Here is an 18,293-nt window from a genome sequence, read left to right as displayed (position 1 = left end):
GTTTATATTGCACAAAAAGCCGTTCAATTTGTCACCACCTACCATATTTTCCGGACTATAAGGCGCACTTAAAATCCTTTTTTCTCTCCTCAAAACTCGACAGAGCGCCTTATAACTCGGCGCGCCTAATATACGAAATAATTCTGGTTTTGCTTACCAACCTCGAAGCAATTTTATTTGGTACACGGTGTAATGATAAGTGTGATCAGTAGATGGCAGTCAAACATAAGAGATACGTGTAGACAGCAACATGATGGCAATATGACTCAAGTAAACAACACCAACATTTTATATGTTCCATTGAACATATAGAACATTACACACGGCGCTCAAGAATATATCAAAATGTTTTAGTACGACTTTGGTAAGCTATGAAGCCGCACCGCTTGATGGATTGTCGGCACATTAAACATACGAGTATTATTATGGTGTGTGCATAAGGTAAGACATATTATCTGGCGTTTTGTTTCGCAATATTATGCAAAAGCAACTTTTCCTACCTTCTGGTACCTGCTGATCTGTATTTGGGTTCTGCATAAATCTATTGTAGTTTGTGCCGACACCATTTTCTCTATCTTGTTGTTATGTAAAATTCATCCTCCGTTGTTGCCATTTCTAATATAAAGTAGTGTAAAGTTCTTACTTATATCTGTCAGCAAGCTCACCATGTAAACGCTAAAACATACCGGCGTAGTGAGTTTACATTATTCAACCAAGGAACTTTAGTTATTAGAGAGTTCCGGTCGGACGGTTTTTCACGGGACACATTTCCGGTGTTGTTGTTGTTGCCGGATGAAGAGATGCTGCTCCGTTATTGATTTAAGTAAGGTCTGAATGTAATTAAAATAGTTAGCTCCATCTATTGTCACTTCTTCCACTCCAGTCCTTGCACAAAGATCCGGAAGCGACTGTCAGAAAGATGATGATCTGTAAAACATAATCTATGCAACATTTTGACCAAAGAACCACCATTACATGTTATGTAGACCACAAGGAAGTGTTTTACATTTAGAAAAAAAAAACATAATAATATGACTTCTAATGCACCCTATAATCCGGTGTGCCTTATGTATGAAAAAAGATCGAAAATAGACCATTCATCTGCAGTGCGCCTTATAATCCGGTGCGCCCTATGGTGCGGAAAATATGGGTACTTGTCAAACTACCCCTACTAGCATAGGCCGACTACAGTAGGGCCGGCGGCATGTTTAATGTGTTAGCCAACTGCAAAAGCATGTAAGTTCTCTACAAATAAAGATAAATAATTCAAGCACTATGCAAAGTTAGGCAAACACACGTCTACAGCTCTAATATACCTAGTGGCGTACACCAGGGATCAATACTGGGACCCAAACTGAAAGTGTTACAAAGTACAAGGAAGAATAATCCTGCTAAACATTTTGAACCTTATTGAAAATTAAATACATCTTATGCATCTTTTTAAATGAATCACAACTTATTAGAAACGTTATTGATTATGTATTTGTTTGTGTTAAAAATTGAGCACAGGAAATAATTAAACAAGTACGAAATTGCTATGAAATGGAAAAAGGGGTGGTATTAAATAAACTATGCTTCTTCCTACTCCTTTCAGACACGTGTAATGAAAGAAGTATCATATTCTAACTGCAAGCATGTTCGATAAAAAAATTCTAACTATGACCATAAACACACTTAATACAGAAAAAGTATTCCGTTTCTGTCATGTCTGTGTTGATCATGCTTTTGTTTGGCCATGTGCTGTTTGTTTTTTAGACTCTTTTTAGTTCCTGGTTGTGCACTCTTGTTTGTTTTGTCACCATAGCGACCATTAGTTTCACCTGTTTCACGTTTTGCACTCGCGCACCTGTTGTCAATCATGTCTGTATTATTTAAGCCCTTAGTTGCCAGGAAGTCAGCCTGGCGACATTAACTCTGATACCTCCATGATTACGCGTCCATGCCATAGTTCTATGATCTTTCCATGCTTGACCAAGTAAGTTTTGTTTCATGTCCTTAGTCTGTGTATGTGTTAATTTTGTTCATAGCCAAGTTTTGTCAGTGTTTAAATAAATATGTACCGTATTTTCCGCACTTTAAGGCGCACCTAAAAACCTCCAATTTTGTCAAAAACTGACAGTGCGCCTTATAATCCGGTGAGCCTTATATATGGCCCAATATTGAGCCACAACAGGTCTGCAACTACGGGAAGCATAACGTAACCCCAGCCTCTACTGTAGCGTCTATTCTATGCGCTTCATAATGCGGTGCGCCTTATATATGAACAAAGTTTTAAAATAGGCCATTCATTGAAGGTGCGCCTTATAATGCGGTGCGCCTTATATATGAACAAAGTTTTAAAATAGGCCATTCATTGAAGGTGTGCCTTATAATCCGGTGCGCCTTATAGTGCGGAAAATACGGTACTCACCTCCAAGCCATGTCCGATCCAGCTTTACTTGCATCTCGGGAAAACAAACAACCCATAGTCCACGTATTGACAGTTTCAAAGTTAATTGTGTAGTTGAACTTGTAGTCCTTTACCATGGATTGATTAACGTGGACCCCGACTTAAACAAGTTGAAAAACGTATTCGTGTGTTACCATTTAGTGGTCAATTGTACGGAATATGTACTGTACTGTGCAATCTACTAGTAAAAGTCTCAATCAATCAATCAACGATGCTGGTTTAAGTGTATATTTACAAGGAATGTGAATCATACAACTCACGATTCACTTCAATTCCAATTCTTGGGGCGGCAATTCAATTCAGAATCGATTCATGCACGATTATTGATTCAAACCGATTTTCGCATTGTATTATTTGGTATAAAAATTAAATACAGAGTAAGCCAGTAAGCGTAAAGATGGCCGAAAAAACATCTTTAAGAAAAAAACGTATTCTTAAAAAAAGTGTTTATTTTTAATTACATTTTTGAAAATGATGAATCGAATTAGAAAATAAGAACAAATAGAAATCGTGATACCAATGTGAACAATTTTTTTTACAACATTCCTAATATTTGCTAGACTTCAGAGGGTCTCAAACTTTTTTTTTTTTTTACCAATAACCACCTCTAAAAACACTTGGCTCTCCAAGTACCACCATAATGACCAACATTAAAATGCAGTAGCGTAATAGGCCCAAGTATTAATTTTTTTAAAATGCAGAGGTTTTATTTAACATATAAAGTACAGGCCAAAAGTTTGGAAACACCTTCCCCGCATTCAATGTTTTGTTTATTTTACTGTTTACATTGCAGATTGTCACTGAAGGCATCAAAACTATGAACGAACACATGTGGAGTTATGTACTTAACAAAAAAAGTTGAAATAACTGAAAACATGTTTTATTTTCCTGCGATGAGGTGGCGACTTGTCCAGGGTGTACCCCGCCCTCTGTCCGAATGCAGCTGAGATAGGCTCCAGCACCCCCCGTGACCCTGAAAGGGACAGGCGGTAGAAAATGGATGGATGGATGTTTTATTGAAAAAAGTTAAAGTACCAATGATAGTCACACACACACTAGGTGTGGCGAAATTTGTCCTCTGCATTTGACCCATCCCCTTGTTCACCCCCTGGGAGGTGAGGGGAGCAGTGAGCAGCAGCAGTGGCCACCCCCAATTCCAACCCTTGATGCTGAGTACCAAGCAGGGAGGCAATGGGTCCCATTTTTATATATTCTAGTTTCTTCAAAATAGCCACCATTTGCTCTGATTAGTGCTTTGCACACTCTTGGCATTCTCTCGATGAGCTTCAAGCACACCTGTGAAGTGAAAACCATTTCAGGTGACTACCTCTTGAAGCTCATCGAGAGAATGCCAAGAGTGTGCAAAAAAAGTAATCAGAGCAAGGGGTGGCAATTTTGAAGAAAATAGAATATAAAACATGTTTTCAGTTATTCCTCCTTTTTTTGTTAAGTACATAACTCCACATGTGTTCATTCATAGTTTTGATGCCTTCAGTGACAATCTACAATGTAAATAGTCATGAAAATAAAGAAAATGCATTGAATGAGAAGGTGTGTCCAAACGTTTGGCCTGTACTGTATATTTAATATGTTTGGCCACACAGTTTGAAGAGTAACACCGTGTTTGAATGCAAGAAAATAAAACGCTGTACTTAAATTAATCAAAACTTTGGCGCACCACGAGATGGAGCCCGCGTACCACTAGTGGCTCTACCTTATATATTCTATGTGAGTCATTATTCACAGAATAGGATAAGTGTGGCTACCAAAACTTGTAAAAAAAACAATTCAAGTAATAACATTTAACAACATTACTGTGTCTGCTAAAAGTTAACATTTTATTTCAATTGAGTACCTTGCTGTTGTTCATATAAGATTAAGTTAAAGTACCGATGATTGTCACACACACACTAGGTGTGGTGAAATTTGCCCTCTGCATTTGACCCATCCCCTTGTTCACCCCCTGGGAGGTGAGGGGAGCAGTGAGCAGCAGTGGCGCCCGGGAATTGTTTTTGGTGATTTAACCCCCAATTCCAACCCTTGATGTTGAGTGCCAAGCAGGAAGGTAATCGGTCCCATTTTTATAGTCTTTGGTATGACTGGGCCAGGGATTGAACTCACGACCCACCAATCTCAGGGCAGACACTCTAACCACAAACCCACTGAGCAGGTTATGTTAATATACTGTATGTTAATCCAGTTGGGTTTTTTTTAGGCCAAACCTCATGACACACTGGATCTTTGTGTCCTTTTAAACGATGATCTGGCCCAGACGGTGCGCAGCCATCCCAAAAGGTTTGTGGGCCTCGGAACCCTGCCCATGCAGGCCCCCGACCTGGCCATTCTGGAGATGACGCGTTGCGTCAAGGAATTAGGCTTCCCCGGGGTGCAGATTGGCTCACACATAAACGACTGGGACCTCAATGCTGCCGACCTTCGTCCCTTCTTTGCTGTAAGAAATGTAGACGCTCCCGGTGAACCCATGGGTGATTTCTAAATGCCATGCAAGAAGTGCTCACCTTGCAGTGTGTGTGTCCTGTGCAGGCAGCTGAAGAGCTGAATTGCTCCATTTTTGTCCACCCCTGGGACATGCAGACAGATGGGAGGATGGCTAAGTATTGGCTGCCCTGGCTGGTGGGTGAGGGAAATGGAGAATAGGAACACCGTTTATTGAATTTTACCCCAAGTATACTGTATCAAAATGTCTGCATGTATGCACAAGTATGCGTTGTGTTTGTGGCTATGAGAGATAGAGATGTCCGATAATATCGGACTGCCGATATTATCGGCCGATAAATGCTTTACAATGTAATATCGGAAATTATCGGTATCAGTTTCAAAAAGTAAAATTTATGACTTTTTAAAATGCCGCTGTGTACACGGACGTAGGGAGAAGTACAGAGTGCCAATAAACCTTAAAGGCAGTTCTTTTGCGTGCCGGCCCAATCACATAATATCTACGGCTTTTCACACACACAAGTCAATGCAATGCATACTTGGTCAACAGCCATACAGGTCACACTGAGGGTGGCCGTATAAACAACTTTAACACTGTTACAAATATGCGCCACACTGTGAACCTACAGCAAACAAGAATGACAAACACATTTCGGGAGAACATCCACACCGTAACACAACATAAACACAACAAAACAAATACCCCTTGTAGCACTAACTCTTCCTGGACGCTACAATATACACCCCCCGCTACCCACCCCCCACCCCCACCTCAACAACCCCCCCCCCCCCAACCCCGCCCACCTCAACCTCTTCATGCTCCTTCCAAGCTGCTGTTTTGATGCATGTTAAAAAAAATAATGCACTTTGTGACTTCAATAATAAATATGGCAGTGCCATGTTGGCATTTTTTTTTCCATAACTTGAGTTGATTTATTTTGGAAAACTTTGTTACATTGTTTAATGCATCCAGCGGGGCATCACAACAAAATTAGGCATAATAATGTGTTAATTCCACGACTGTATATATCGGTATCGGTTGATATCGGAATCGGTAATTAAGAGTTGGACAATATCGGATATCGGCAAAAAAGCCTTATCGGACATCTCTAATGAGAGAGAATGTGAGACCACACTGCCAAAAAAAAAAGAACAGTAAATCAAATATAATGATGGATTAAATATTCTAAATGAAAATCTTTATTGATTAGACCAGTGTTTTTCAACCTTTTCTGAGCCGAGGCACATTTTTTTCATTGAAAAAATCTCGAGGCACACCACCAGCAGAAAACATAAAAAAATGAAACAGCCGATATTGACGGTAAAAAGTCGTTCTCGCAATTGTTGGATATGAATTCAAACCATAACCAAGCATGCATCACTATAGCTCTTTTCTCAACGTAGGTGTACTGTCACGACCTGTCACATCACGCCGTGACTTATTTGGAGTTTTTTGGTGTTTTCCTGTGTGTAGTGTTTAAATTCTTGTCTTGCGCTCCTAGTTTGTTGTTGATTGTCATGTCATGTACGGATGTACTTTGTGGACGCCGTCTGCTGCTCCACACGCTGTAAGTCTTTGCTGTCGTCCAGCATTCTGTTTTTGTTTACTTTGCAGCCAGTTCAGTTTTAGCTTCGTTTTGAGTAGCCATCCCTAAGCTTCAGTGTCTTTTCTTAGCGGCACATTCCGTTGATTTATTTTTGGTTTAAGCATTAGACGCCTTTTTACCTGCACACTGCCTCCCGCTGTCGTCTGCATATTGTGATCACGACAAACCATCTACAAAGCAATTAGCTACCTGCTGCCACCTGCTGATATGGAAGAGTATAACACGGTTACTCTGCCGAGCTCTAGACAGTACAGACACTCAACAACGGCACATTATTTGTGGATTATAATTACTGGTTTGCAAAAAATATTTTTAACGCAATTAGGTGAAATTACATAATCTCCCACGGCACACCAGACAATATCTCATGGCACAGTGGTTGAAAAACACTGGATTAGACTACATAGTATAAACCAGTTAGTACGTGTCCATGCACTAAATTAGTTTGATTTCTCAAATAGTTTGGTTCTAAATAAGCCAATACCCCATGAAAACACCTTCATCTCAGGCCCTGTCTACATTAAGCCGGATAACTCCTTAAACTAATAATTATTTAGCCTAAGCACCGTAGATCCGAGAGGAAAGAAAAGTGTTGGATATTTCCTACTGCAGTGAAGTCAATTCAAAACTGCTATGTAGCATTTAGTAATAATTGAAAAAGTAAACAAAACACAATAATAGGGCAAAATGTATGAAAAATCAAATGTTCTTTAGACATTATATCTTTAGGGAAAATGTTTGGCTACAATATAAACTTGTATAATAAGGTCGTTTTACAAATATGTCAGTAAATCTCTCACGATGAAGCCGTTCAAAGGGGTGCTAAAATAGCAATTATCTTTATGGGTTTTGAATGATGCGAGGCGTAAATATTAAATGTCATTATAAATGTGCCTGTTACTATATTACATTTATACTTACATAATGTATATACAACCTTAATGGAGGTGTTTAGATAGTTTTTTAAGGGATTTATAGGCAGAATAGAGCGACTCCTATAGGCTGCATTGCAAGTAGACTTTTGATCGCATTTATTTACTATTTATAATGCATTGAAAAAATAAATTACATTTGTTGTTATATCTGTCATAATGATTGTGAATAATGGGCAACATTCCAGAAAAAATTGCAGTTCCCCTTTAAAAGATACTCCGCTTATTTTTTTGGAATGGTGCCTATCATCCACAAACGTATTTCCCTTTTTTGGTGCGTTCTAAATAGTGAAAAACAGCTTGTCAGAGGATATTTCCTACTGCAGTGATGCCTATTCAAAACTGCTGTGTAGCATTCAGCAATCATTGAAAAAGTAAACAAAACACAATAATATGGCAAAATGTATGACAAATCAAATGTTTTTTAGACCTTATATCTTTAGGGAAAATGTTTGGCTACTATATAAACTTGAATAATAAGGTCGTTTTACAAATATGTCAGTAAATCTCTCATGATGAAGCTGTTCAAAGGGATGCTAAATCAGCAATTATCTTAATGGGATTTTGAATGATGCGATGCTGCTAAACCGAATTAAAACTATTACAAAGGAAACGCCGACTCACTGCTGAGTACAAGTTAAGTAGGGAGAAAGCATAATTGTATCCATGATGGCATTCAGTTCATCAGTGTAGAACACTGGTGTCAGACTCAAGGCCTGGGGGGCACATAATTTTACGTGGCCCGCGAAAGCTTGGACATAATATGCCTCAATAAAATGATACATCTTTTTATACTTAATGCATTCGTTCTTTCAATTTTGACAGGAAAAAAATACAGATATTTTACACTTTAATATTATTTGATCATGCCAAATAGTATATTATTAAAACCTGTAATAAAACTTATTTTTGTTTAGATAAAAACAATTAGTTATATATCTGCTAGTCACCTTTACTTTTGATTTCAAAAGCAAGTTATCCCATCAATTTACGCATAACAAATCTAATAATTACATGCATCTGCAATTGTTTGATTATACATTTATAACCCGCATGCACGGCCCTCCGAAGGCAGCCATTGTGGCCCTCACTGAAAACGAATTTGACACCCCTGGTGTGAATAATGGAAATTGAACATTTTGTCATGTTTTCAATACAATAACAATCAGGCATTTAGATTATGTTAAATTATAATTGTAAAATCAAGATTATTATTTTTTTTAATAGTACAGTTATTACATACAAAAAAAATGACCAGCCCAATAGACCAGCATCATATATCATATGGCATCATATAGAGATGTCCGATAATGGCTTTTTTGCCGATATCTGATATTCCGATATTGTCCAGCTCTTAATTACCGATTCCGATATCAACCGATACCGATATACACTACTGTTCAAAAGTTTGGGGTCACATTGAAATGTCCTTATTTTTGAAGGAAAAGCACTGTACTTTTCAATGAAGATAACTTTAAACTAGTCTTAACTTGAAAGAAATACACTCTATACATTGCTAATGTGGTAAATGACTATTCTAGCTGCAAATGTCTGGTTTTTGGTGCAATATCTACATTGGTGTATAGAGGCCCATTTCCAGCAACTATCACTCCAGTGTTCTAATGGTACAATGTGTTTGCTCATTGGCTCAGAAGGCTAATTGAGGATTAGAAAACCCTTGTGCAATAATGTTCACACATCTGAAAACAGTTTAGCTCGTTACAGAAGCTACAAAACTGACCTTCCTTTGAGCAGATTGAGTTTCTGGAGCATCACATTTGTGGGGCCAATTAAACACTCAAAATGGCCAGAAAAAGAGAACTTTCATCTGAAACTCGACAGTCTATTCTTGTTCTTAGAAATGAAGGCTATTCCACAAAGTTGTTTGGGTGACCCCAAACTTTTGAACGGTAGTGTATACAGTCGTGGAATTAACACATTATTATGCCTAATTTTGTTGTGATGCCCTGCGGGATGCATTAAACAATGTAACAAGGTTTTCCAAAATAAATCAACTCAAGTTATGGAAAAAAATGCCAACATGACACTGCCATATTTATTATTGAAGTCCCAAAGTGCATTATTTTTTTAACATGCCTCAAAACAGCAGCTTGGAATTTGGGACATGCTCTCCCTGAGAGAGCATGAGGAGGTTGAGGTGGGGGCTAGCGCGGGGGGTGTATATTGTAGCGTCCCGGAAGAGTTAGTGCTGCAAGGGGTTCTGGGTATTTGTTCTGTTGTGTTTATGTTGTGTTACGGTGCGGATGTTCTCCCGAAATGTGTTTGTCATTCTTGTTTGGTGTGGGTTCACAGTGTGGCGCATATTTGTAACAGTGTTAAAGTTGTTTATACGGTCACCCTCAGTGTGACCTGTATGGCTGTTGACCAAGTATGCCTTGCATTCTCTTGTGTGTGTGAAAAGCCGTAGATATCATGTGACTGGGCCGGCACGCAAAGACAGTGCCTTTAAGGTTTAATGGCGCTCTGTACTTCTCCCTACGTCCGTGTACACAGCGGCGTTTTAAAAAGTCATAAATTTTACTTTTTGAAACCGATACCGATAATTTTGAAACTGATACCGATAATTTCCGATATTACATTTTAAAGCATTTATCGGCCAATAATATCGGCAGTCCGATATTATCGGACATCTCTAGCATCATATCATTTACATGATTGTCTTTCTCATATCATCAAAAGGTATGCCGACAGAGACAACAATGGCTATTTGCTCGATGCTTTTCGGAGGAGTCCTCGACAAATTCCCCAAACTAAAGGTTTGCTTTGCTCATGGAGGTAAATAATACACTCTGCAACACTTTTGATCTTTGACAATATATACTCATTTTGTTCCTCATATTTTACACAGGTGGCTCTTTCCCATTCACAGTTGGTAGAATTGAACATGGCCACAACGTTCGCCCCGACTTGTGCGCTGTGGACAACACAACCAATCCCCGGAAATACCTGGGTTCCTTCTACACGGACTCCCTGGTTCACGACCCTACGGCCCTGAAGCTGCTTATTGATGTCATTGGAAAGGTCAGCTGGAATGTTTTATGGGTGGTCCAAAAGCCATCCACAGAGTTGGACAAACATGCAGGCCCAATAATGTTGTAGAAATAAAGTCAAATGTCACAAATGTAAATAGAAGCCGCTTGGGCTAACCAACCTTTGATGTTTTGTAGTCATGTCATAACAATGCTACGTTCTGTAAGTGCAAGTTAAAACTCTACTCTGCAAAGTGAAAGCCATTTATCAACAACACCCAGAAATGCCACCGGCTTCGCTGGGCCCGAGCTCATCTAAGATGGACTGATGCAAAGTGTAAAAGTGTTCTGTGGTCTGACAAGTCCACATTTCAAATTGATTTTGGAAACTGTGGACGTCGTGTCCTTCGGACCAAAGAGGAAAAGAACCATCCGGATTGTTATAGGCGCAATGTTCAAAAGCCAGCATCGATGATGGTATGGGGGTGTATTAGTGCCCAAGGCATGGGTAACTTACACATCTGTGAAGGCACCATTAATGCTGAAAGGTACATACAGGTTTTGGAGCAAGATATGTTGCGATCCAAGCAACGTCATCATGGACGCCCCTGCTTATTTCAGCAAGACAATGCCAAGCCACGTGTTACATCAACGTGGCTTCATAGTAAAAGAGTGCGGGTACTAGACTGACCTGCCTGTAGTCTAGACCTGTCTCCCATTGAAAATGTGTGGCGCATTATGAAGCCTAAAATACCACAACGGAGACACCGGACTGTTGAACAACTTAAGCTGTACATCAAGCAAGAATGGGAAAGAAGTCTACCTAAAAAGCTTCAAAAATTTGTCTCCTCAGTTCCCAAACCTTTTCTGAGTGTTGTTAAAAGGAAAGGTGATGTAACACAGTGGTAAAAATGCCCTTGTGCAAACTTTTTTGCAATGTGTTGCTGCCATTAAATTCTAAGTTAATGATTATTTGCAAAAAAAATTAAGTTTCTCAGTTCCAACATTAAATATCTTGTCTTTGCAGTCAATTGAATATAAGTTGAAAAGGATTTGCCAATCATTGTATTTTATTTTTATTTACGAATTACACAACGTGCCAACTTCACTGGTTTTGGGTTTTGTATGATTTTTGCAGGATAAAGTGATGCTTGGAACCGATTACCCATTCCCGCTGGGTGAGCTCCAACCTGGATCCTTGATAGAGTCAATGGATGAGTTTGATCAAACACTAAAGGTAGAAAATATTTTTTTTCTCGAATTTATAATGTGTACGGTATATCCTCACTGGTAACCACCAGAGGTGTGGACTCGAGTCACATGACTTGGACTCGAGTCAGACTCGAGTCATGAATTTGATGACTTTGGACTCGACTTGACAAAATGTAAAGAGACTTGCAACTCGACTTAGACTTTAACATCAATGACTTGTGACTTCACTTGGACTTGAGCCTTTTGACTTGACATGACTTGCTACTTTCCCCCAAACCCAAAGATTAAAAAGTTATTTGGGAGCGCGCCGCTCCGTGATTTTCCTTTTCTTCGTCTGTCTATCAGCGTGTTGTTCCTGTCAGCGTGTGTGCTCTCAGTACAACAGCCAATCAAATTAGATCTACGCTGTTTTCATCACACAGCTCTCATCCAATCAAATTGCAGGACAACCAATGAAGAAGAATTGTCAAACAATGCGGCAGTGAGAAACAATGATGCCAAAGTTAATTTCGTTCGGGTATTAAAACTACGACTCGGTCAACAAAAAACGAATAGCCCTATGCAAATCATGCAGTTCGAATATTATAGACGGAGACGTAACAACTTCCAACTTCGTTCGACATTTGAAGATGCACAAAGAAGGGTAAGGTTTGAATGTAAGCTAACGTTTATTGGCTAAGTAACGTGACTTTTATTTGCTGTGTAGTTAAATCAGTGAGGCTGTAAACTCACTGCTAACGTTATAACCATAGACATCTTATAAGGGTACGCAGCATGGAGCGCTACTGCCTACAGGCGCAGACGAGACGCGGGGCCGCCATCTTGGAGTGGTGATCCGCTCCACTCAGTGCAATTCATTTGGCAGGAGCAATGAACTGTCAGCGCATTTAATTCATCTTACCTCACTGAATACCACTGATTTTCACGCGCTTTGTTGTCATACGTGTAGCTATGATAAAGGATACATGTTTTGGCGTGTTTTATTATTCATAGTTTGCTTAACAGTAATATAATATTCTTATACGCTATAAGTGACCAGACGTCCGAGATCAAAACTGGGAATATAATCCCCAGAGAAAGGGGAAAAAAACGGTCAGCTATTTTTAAATTGAAGAAACAATATGATTAGGTTATATATACATGTGTATATCCTACATAAACAATGTATGAATACATTAGATATCTATATATCTTATAGACTGTATCTCTGTTGCTGCAGCAGCAGAGAGTGTATTCTGTCTTGACACTTTGTATTGATATTTTGTATTACATTCTTCCCTTAAATGATCATGTTTACAGTGATTGTTATATATGTATTTTTTATGTATGTCGCTTTGGATAAAAGCGTCTGCCAAATACTTAAACATATATAAACACCTGAAAGTCTTTATATCAGCTAAAACCACCAATCTGTTTCACTGGATTCAGAATAAAACCAAATGCTGTCTTACCCAACAATGTTAGTATTTGAATATTGTTACTTGAAGACTTATTCCTGGTTACAATTATACTGTTAAGAAAGTATTGTCTTATATTTTGCCTAAAATGAGAATGCATCATAATCAGTGGCGGCTGGTGAATTTTGTTTTAGGTGGGGCTGAAAGTTTGTAAACCAAACCCCTGTAGGGGCGTCATCATCCCACAGAAGATTTATTTGTGATTTTCACATACAAATATTGAAGATCTTTGCTCCTTCTCAACTCTGTGGTAATGTTATTTTCATAAAATACAACCAATAGTACATTAATGTTAAATCTTACTTGTGAAAAGTAATCCCCCGATTCCTATTTTCAACAGTCCGCTCATTTGAGCAGGAAAACGCTGAACACCAGCCCGGCATCTTTGTTTTCCACCTGTCAACTGTCAGTTTAGGCTGCTCGCCGGCTCCTCATCACCACTTCAAGATGCAAATTGCTCGCGTCACAGCAACCAATGCTGCGTCTACTTATAAGATGTCTGTGGTTATAACGTCATTGCAAACACGGCAATCTGTTGCGTCCACTGCAGTTCGCTACCTTATTCATACTTTTTGTGATTTTTTTTAAGCAGGGTTGCATGAGGTACCTACAAATAACTGAGGTACCTACAAATAACGTTACGTTAGTCAATGTATCACACACAATAACGTAACGTTAGACGGCGGTCAGCAGCACCGCATATTTTAGCCACCTACAAAAAGACAAACATAGTCAAATAAAGGTCAGTTCAAATGTATACTATATTAAGAATATGTGTACATATTGCATAGGGCCCTGACATCTAAAAAGTACAACTCTGTTCATTGTTATGTTCATGTATTTGTTATGTTTTTCATGTGTACGCACACATAAACACACATACAGTATGAGATGAGATCAATGAGATAAGGTAAGAACAGAATAGAAACTGCTGTGGAACTAGTTACAATGCAATATGCCATGGACATACAATGTTAACACTTTTGTACAAATAAGTACAGTTGCACTTGTTTTTGCAAATGTGTTTATTCTGTAAAGGAATGAGTTAAATGTTTAAATTTGTTTACACTATTAAAATGACTGGTTAATAGTGCTATTATGAATTGCAATGTCAGTACTATTTTTTTTCCTGCTATTTCAAATGCACTTGTTTTAATAAATAAATACAACGTTTTAAAAGCATACACAATCTGTGTAAAAATATTAGTCTGTGGTTAAAAGGACTTGAAAGGACTCGAAACTCAAAATGCATGACTTGTGACTTGACTTGAGACTTTCCAGTCTTGACTTTGGACTTGACTCGGGACTTGCCTGTCTTGACTCGGGACTTGACTCGAGACTTGAGGGCAAAGACTTGAGACTTACTTGTGACTTGCAAAGCAATGACTTGGTCCCACCTCTGGTAACCACATTAGGTACACCCACACAATTTAAGTTTAATATAATTGCATTTTCTACTGATTATACGAGTACTCGGTTCGTGTACGTTGCGTTCATTCTATTTCCAATTCTTAAATGCAAATCAAAAAACAAATTTCGGGCCATTTTTTCTATTTTCATTTCTGAAACAAAATTTGGACAACTATTTAATGACACTTTATTAAAACGACAATAGGACTCCTGCTGAACAAAGATGTTACCGTTATGCAAAAAACATGCTAAACGCAAAGGAAAAGCTAAAATACTGCTTCCGGTTAAATTTGTCATCACACAGATAAGCACGCATTTTTGCATTTTGGATTGACATGAATTGGATTTTTGCGTTGTCACCATGGTCAAACAAGCTAATTCGCTGTCTGTGATCATGGCACCGCTATAAATAATTGTGTGCATGTTAGCGCGTATAATAACAATATCACTAATAACTGGTTAATATTAAGTCACAAAATGTAAATAGAATATTGTTGATTTTGGATGGTTATTTAGAGGGCTTTATAGGTGGAATAGAGGACTTCCTATTGACTCCATTGTAAGTGGACTTTTATTTACGTTTATTTACGAGTTAGAATGCATTAAAGAAATGCATCCGTCTTCTTGTCTTACATAATGATTGTGAGCAATAATCAAAATTCCAAAAAAGTGCAGTTCCCTTTTAAACATATACCTGTAAATGATGATTAAAGTGGTGAAGCTGTAGTTTAATTTGCATTCTTATCAAGTGTCCATCCAGAGTGTTCCCAATTGGTCCTTGAATGGATTTGTATTTGCAGCAATCGTCCTATAATTTATAACTGGTCATTTTTAATTTGATGAACTGACAAACTACAAACATTGTTTTAATATTCATGTTATTATTTTTAAACAATCATTTTAACTTATGCCTTTTTTGTGTTACAGGATAGGCTGCTGGCAGAAAACGCACTGGAATTTTTGGGCCTTAAAAAAGAGCAATTTCATTGAGAAGGGTGATTGACTCCTGCCAGTGGTTAAACATAAATACTCAAATTTATATTTGAATGATTCTGTATTTGAAGTTAAATGTTTTTTGAAGTTTCACAACTTGTCAATTGTTTTTTTTTTTTTTTGTTTTTTTACATAACAATGGGACCTAAAATTGAGCCTTGGGGAACCCCATATATAACCTTATATTTCATGGGTACTTGAGTTGCCCAGTAGTTTAAATTGTTACTCTGTGTAGTCAGAGCACTTGAACTGCAGCCAACAACTTTAAATACAAGCCTTCCCTAACCAATCATCTCCTCCATGGCAGCAAATAAACTACATTTCTTACTATTTTATTAAATTTATTAAATCATGAAGTAGACCAGGGGTCCCCAAACTACAGCAAGCGTCCTACATCTGGCCCACGGGATGTCCCAAATTAAATTAAAAAATTAAAAAGTATTTATTTTTTATTTTTTTATTATTAGTTTAAAAAATGAAATATATATATATATATATATATATATATATATATATATATATATATATATATATATATATATATATATATATATATATATATATATATATATATATATAAATATTTGCGCGGGGAATATATATGTATATATATATATATATATATATTTTTTTTTTTTTAATTTTTTAACCCAATGCAGTCCCTGTGTCAAAAAGTTTGGGGACCCCTGAAGTACACCAATGGTGGTAAATACATTTTGGCTTGATAAATGCCAGACCTGTCAAAACAAGAGATTACTTAAATTGAAGCGGCCAAAACATCCCAAAAAGGACTCATCATGGTGTCATGCGAAGAAATTTAGAAAAAGAGGAGAAACAGTAAATTACATCTACAGTATCACTCTGGAAAAGTTAAAAAGCCATTTCCAAGGCCCTGTCCACACGGGAACATTTTAAGGTTGAACAGGAGAGTATTATATCCACACAGGAAAGATGTTATGGGTTGCCTGAAACAATATTTTTTGAGAATGGGCACCAAAGTGGGAAAGTCTGATAACGCCACCTTGCCATTATCGTGTGGACAAGCAAACTGCTACTTTTTGATAACAATGACATCGCCGTGTCGTCATGTGACCAGAAAAAAGGGGAGACCACACACAAATGTCAGTACTAAAGAGCCCTATGTTATTATGCACCCAAACTGAAATGCTATTATTTACTTAAACCTGGTGGTTCGCTTTCTCCAAGATGAATATAAACATTCACCATATGCAAAACATAATGAGTTAATTAATTCCTTTCGAAAGCCTCCAATGTGTCTGAATAGACACAATTTTGCAAAGAAGAGTGGGCTAATATCCCTCCACAGTGATGTGAAACAGTCATTGCCAGGTATCACAAACGCATGATTGCAGTTGTTGCTGTTTGATAGACACAACCATGTTTTTTGGGCTAAATTAATTTTTGCACAAGGCAGGGGTGTCAAACGTACGGCCCGAGGGCCGGATCAGGCCCGCGAACAGGTTTTATCAGAGTTTTCTAAGTATAAAAATAAACCAGAATTTTTTAAATGAAAGAAACAGCTGTTCTAAATGTGTCCACTGGATGTCTTAATAGCAATTCTTTGTATCTTCGTAGATGATGCTACATATGTCCAATATAAACCACATGATGCTAGTACATCAGTTGAGGAAAATGATCAAACGACATAAATAACATACTGTAATTTGATTTTGATATCATTTTTTTTTATCTTGATTGAAAATGAACACCAATTAGTTGACTGATGAACATTATCACATAATTTATTCAGACAATATAAATAATGACAAAGAAATTAATAACCGCAACATGTAAGTGTAAAAAAAACAACATTTTTATTATTATTATATTTATTTTATTTTATTTTTAAACAAAGAAAACTATCTTAAGTTGTCTTTATTTTTAAGTTATCGTGCCGTGATATTGTCAGTCCGGACCACTTGGTAGTAGATTTTTCTCCATGTGGCCTCCGATCTAAAATTAGTTTGACACCCCTGGCATAAGGCCATGTAGACTTGGATTAGAGATATGACAGTAGCGAACGAGTCAAAACGTTTGAACGGCTCTTGTAAGTGAACGATAAGAACCACAGCTGCAAGTCGTTTTAACAACGAAATTTCCAGGCATGTGCGCGCCACCATGAAAATTAGTTAGAGTCAAAGGAATCGTTGTAGCATTTGGATTCACTTTTCTTAGTAATTGCTCTGCGGGGCATTTGTAAAGTAGTTCAGGTGTACACACACCCGGTAGGGTAGTACAATTTTATATTCACATTTGTATCTTGTACCTTTTGTGCTCGTAGCGTGAAAGATAAACAACTTGACGTGAAGTTGACACACAAAAACGTGTGCGTCGTTTATTTATCAAAGCACAAGCAAGAATGAACGCTTTCATCACAAACACTCAAATATCGCGGGAACAACAAACCCCCACATTTGTGAGAATCTACTGACGGCCACTTAAAGGGGCCGCGCCGAATTACTCGCTCTTAACTGCACACAAAGAACAACATTTTCATGTACACAATAGAACAGTACGGTGAATGATGATGACAAAGTCAAATAACAGGTGTGGTGAATTATGTCCATAAATCAACCGCTACACACGTCCCCCCAGAATTCGCCATCACAAAGGAAAACAAACTGTCAATGGACAGGGGCACGGACGGGCCGACCAGACTGGGTGCGCCGGACTGGTACAAACGCCGGGGAGTCAGTAGGGGGGACCGGAAGGGTACCTGTACTGTCTAAGGTCCCGGGGGCCTGCGTAGAAGGATGCATAACATT

At 38.1% G+C, this 18,293-nt stretch overlaps 1 protein-coding gene across 1 annotated transcript in view; it reads left to right on the top strand.

The window, feature by feature from the left end:
- acmsd (aminocarboxymuconate semialdehyde decarboxylase) overlaps positions 1–15,889 on the top strand; it is a 32,242-nt gene extending 16,353 nt beyond the window's left edge. The window contains exons 5-10 of the mRNA XM_062068502.1: positions 4,665–4,901; positions 4,994–5,087; positions 10,146–10,241; positions 10,315–10,487; positions 11,574–11,672; positions 15,442–15,889. Coding sequence (XP_061924486.1) covers positions 4,665–4,901; positions 4,994–5,087; positions 10,146–10,241; positions 10,315–10,487; positions 11,574–11,672; positions 15,442–15,504 — 762 coding nt within the window. The 3' untranslated portion in view covers positions 15,505–15,889. The remainder of the gene's footprint in view (positions 1–4,664; positions 4,902–4,993; positions 5,088–10,145; positions 10,242–10,314; positions 10,488–11,573; positions 11,673–15,441) is intronic.
- Positions 15,890–18,293: the final 2,404 nt, after the last annotated feature.

The sequence above is a fragment of the Entelurus aequoreus genome, linkage group LG13 (assembly GCF_033978785.1).
Source record: "Entelurus aequoreus isolate RoL-2023_Sb linkage group LG13, RoL_Eaeq_v1.1, whole genome shotgun sequence".
Lineage (NCBI taxonomy): Eukaryota > Metazoa > Chordata > Actinopteri > Syngnathiformes > Syngnathidae > Entelurus > Entelurus aequoreus.
This window is presented reverse-complemented; position numbering and strand designations above follow the sequence as displayed.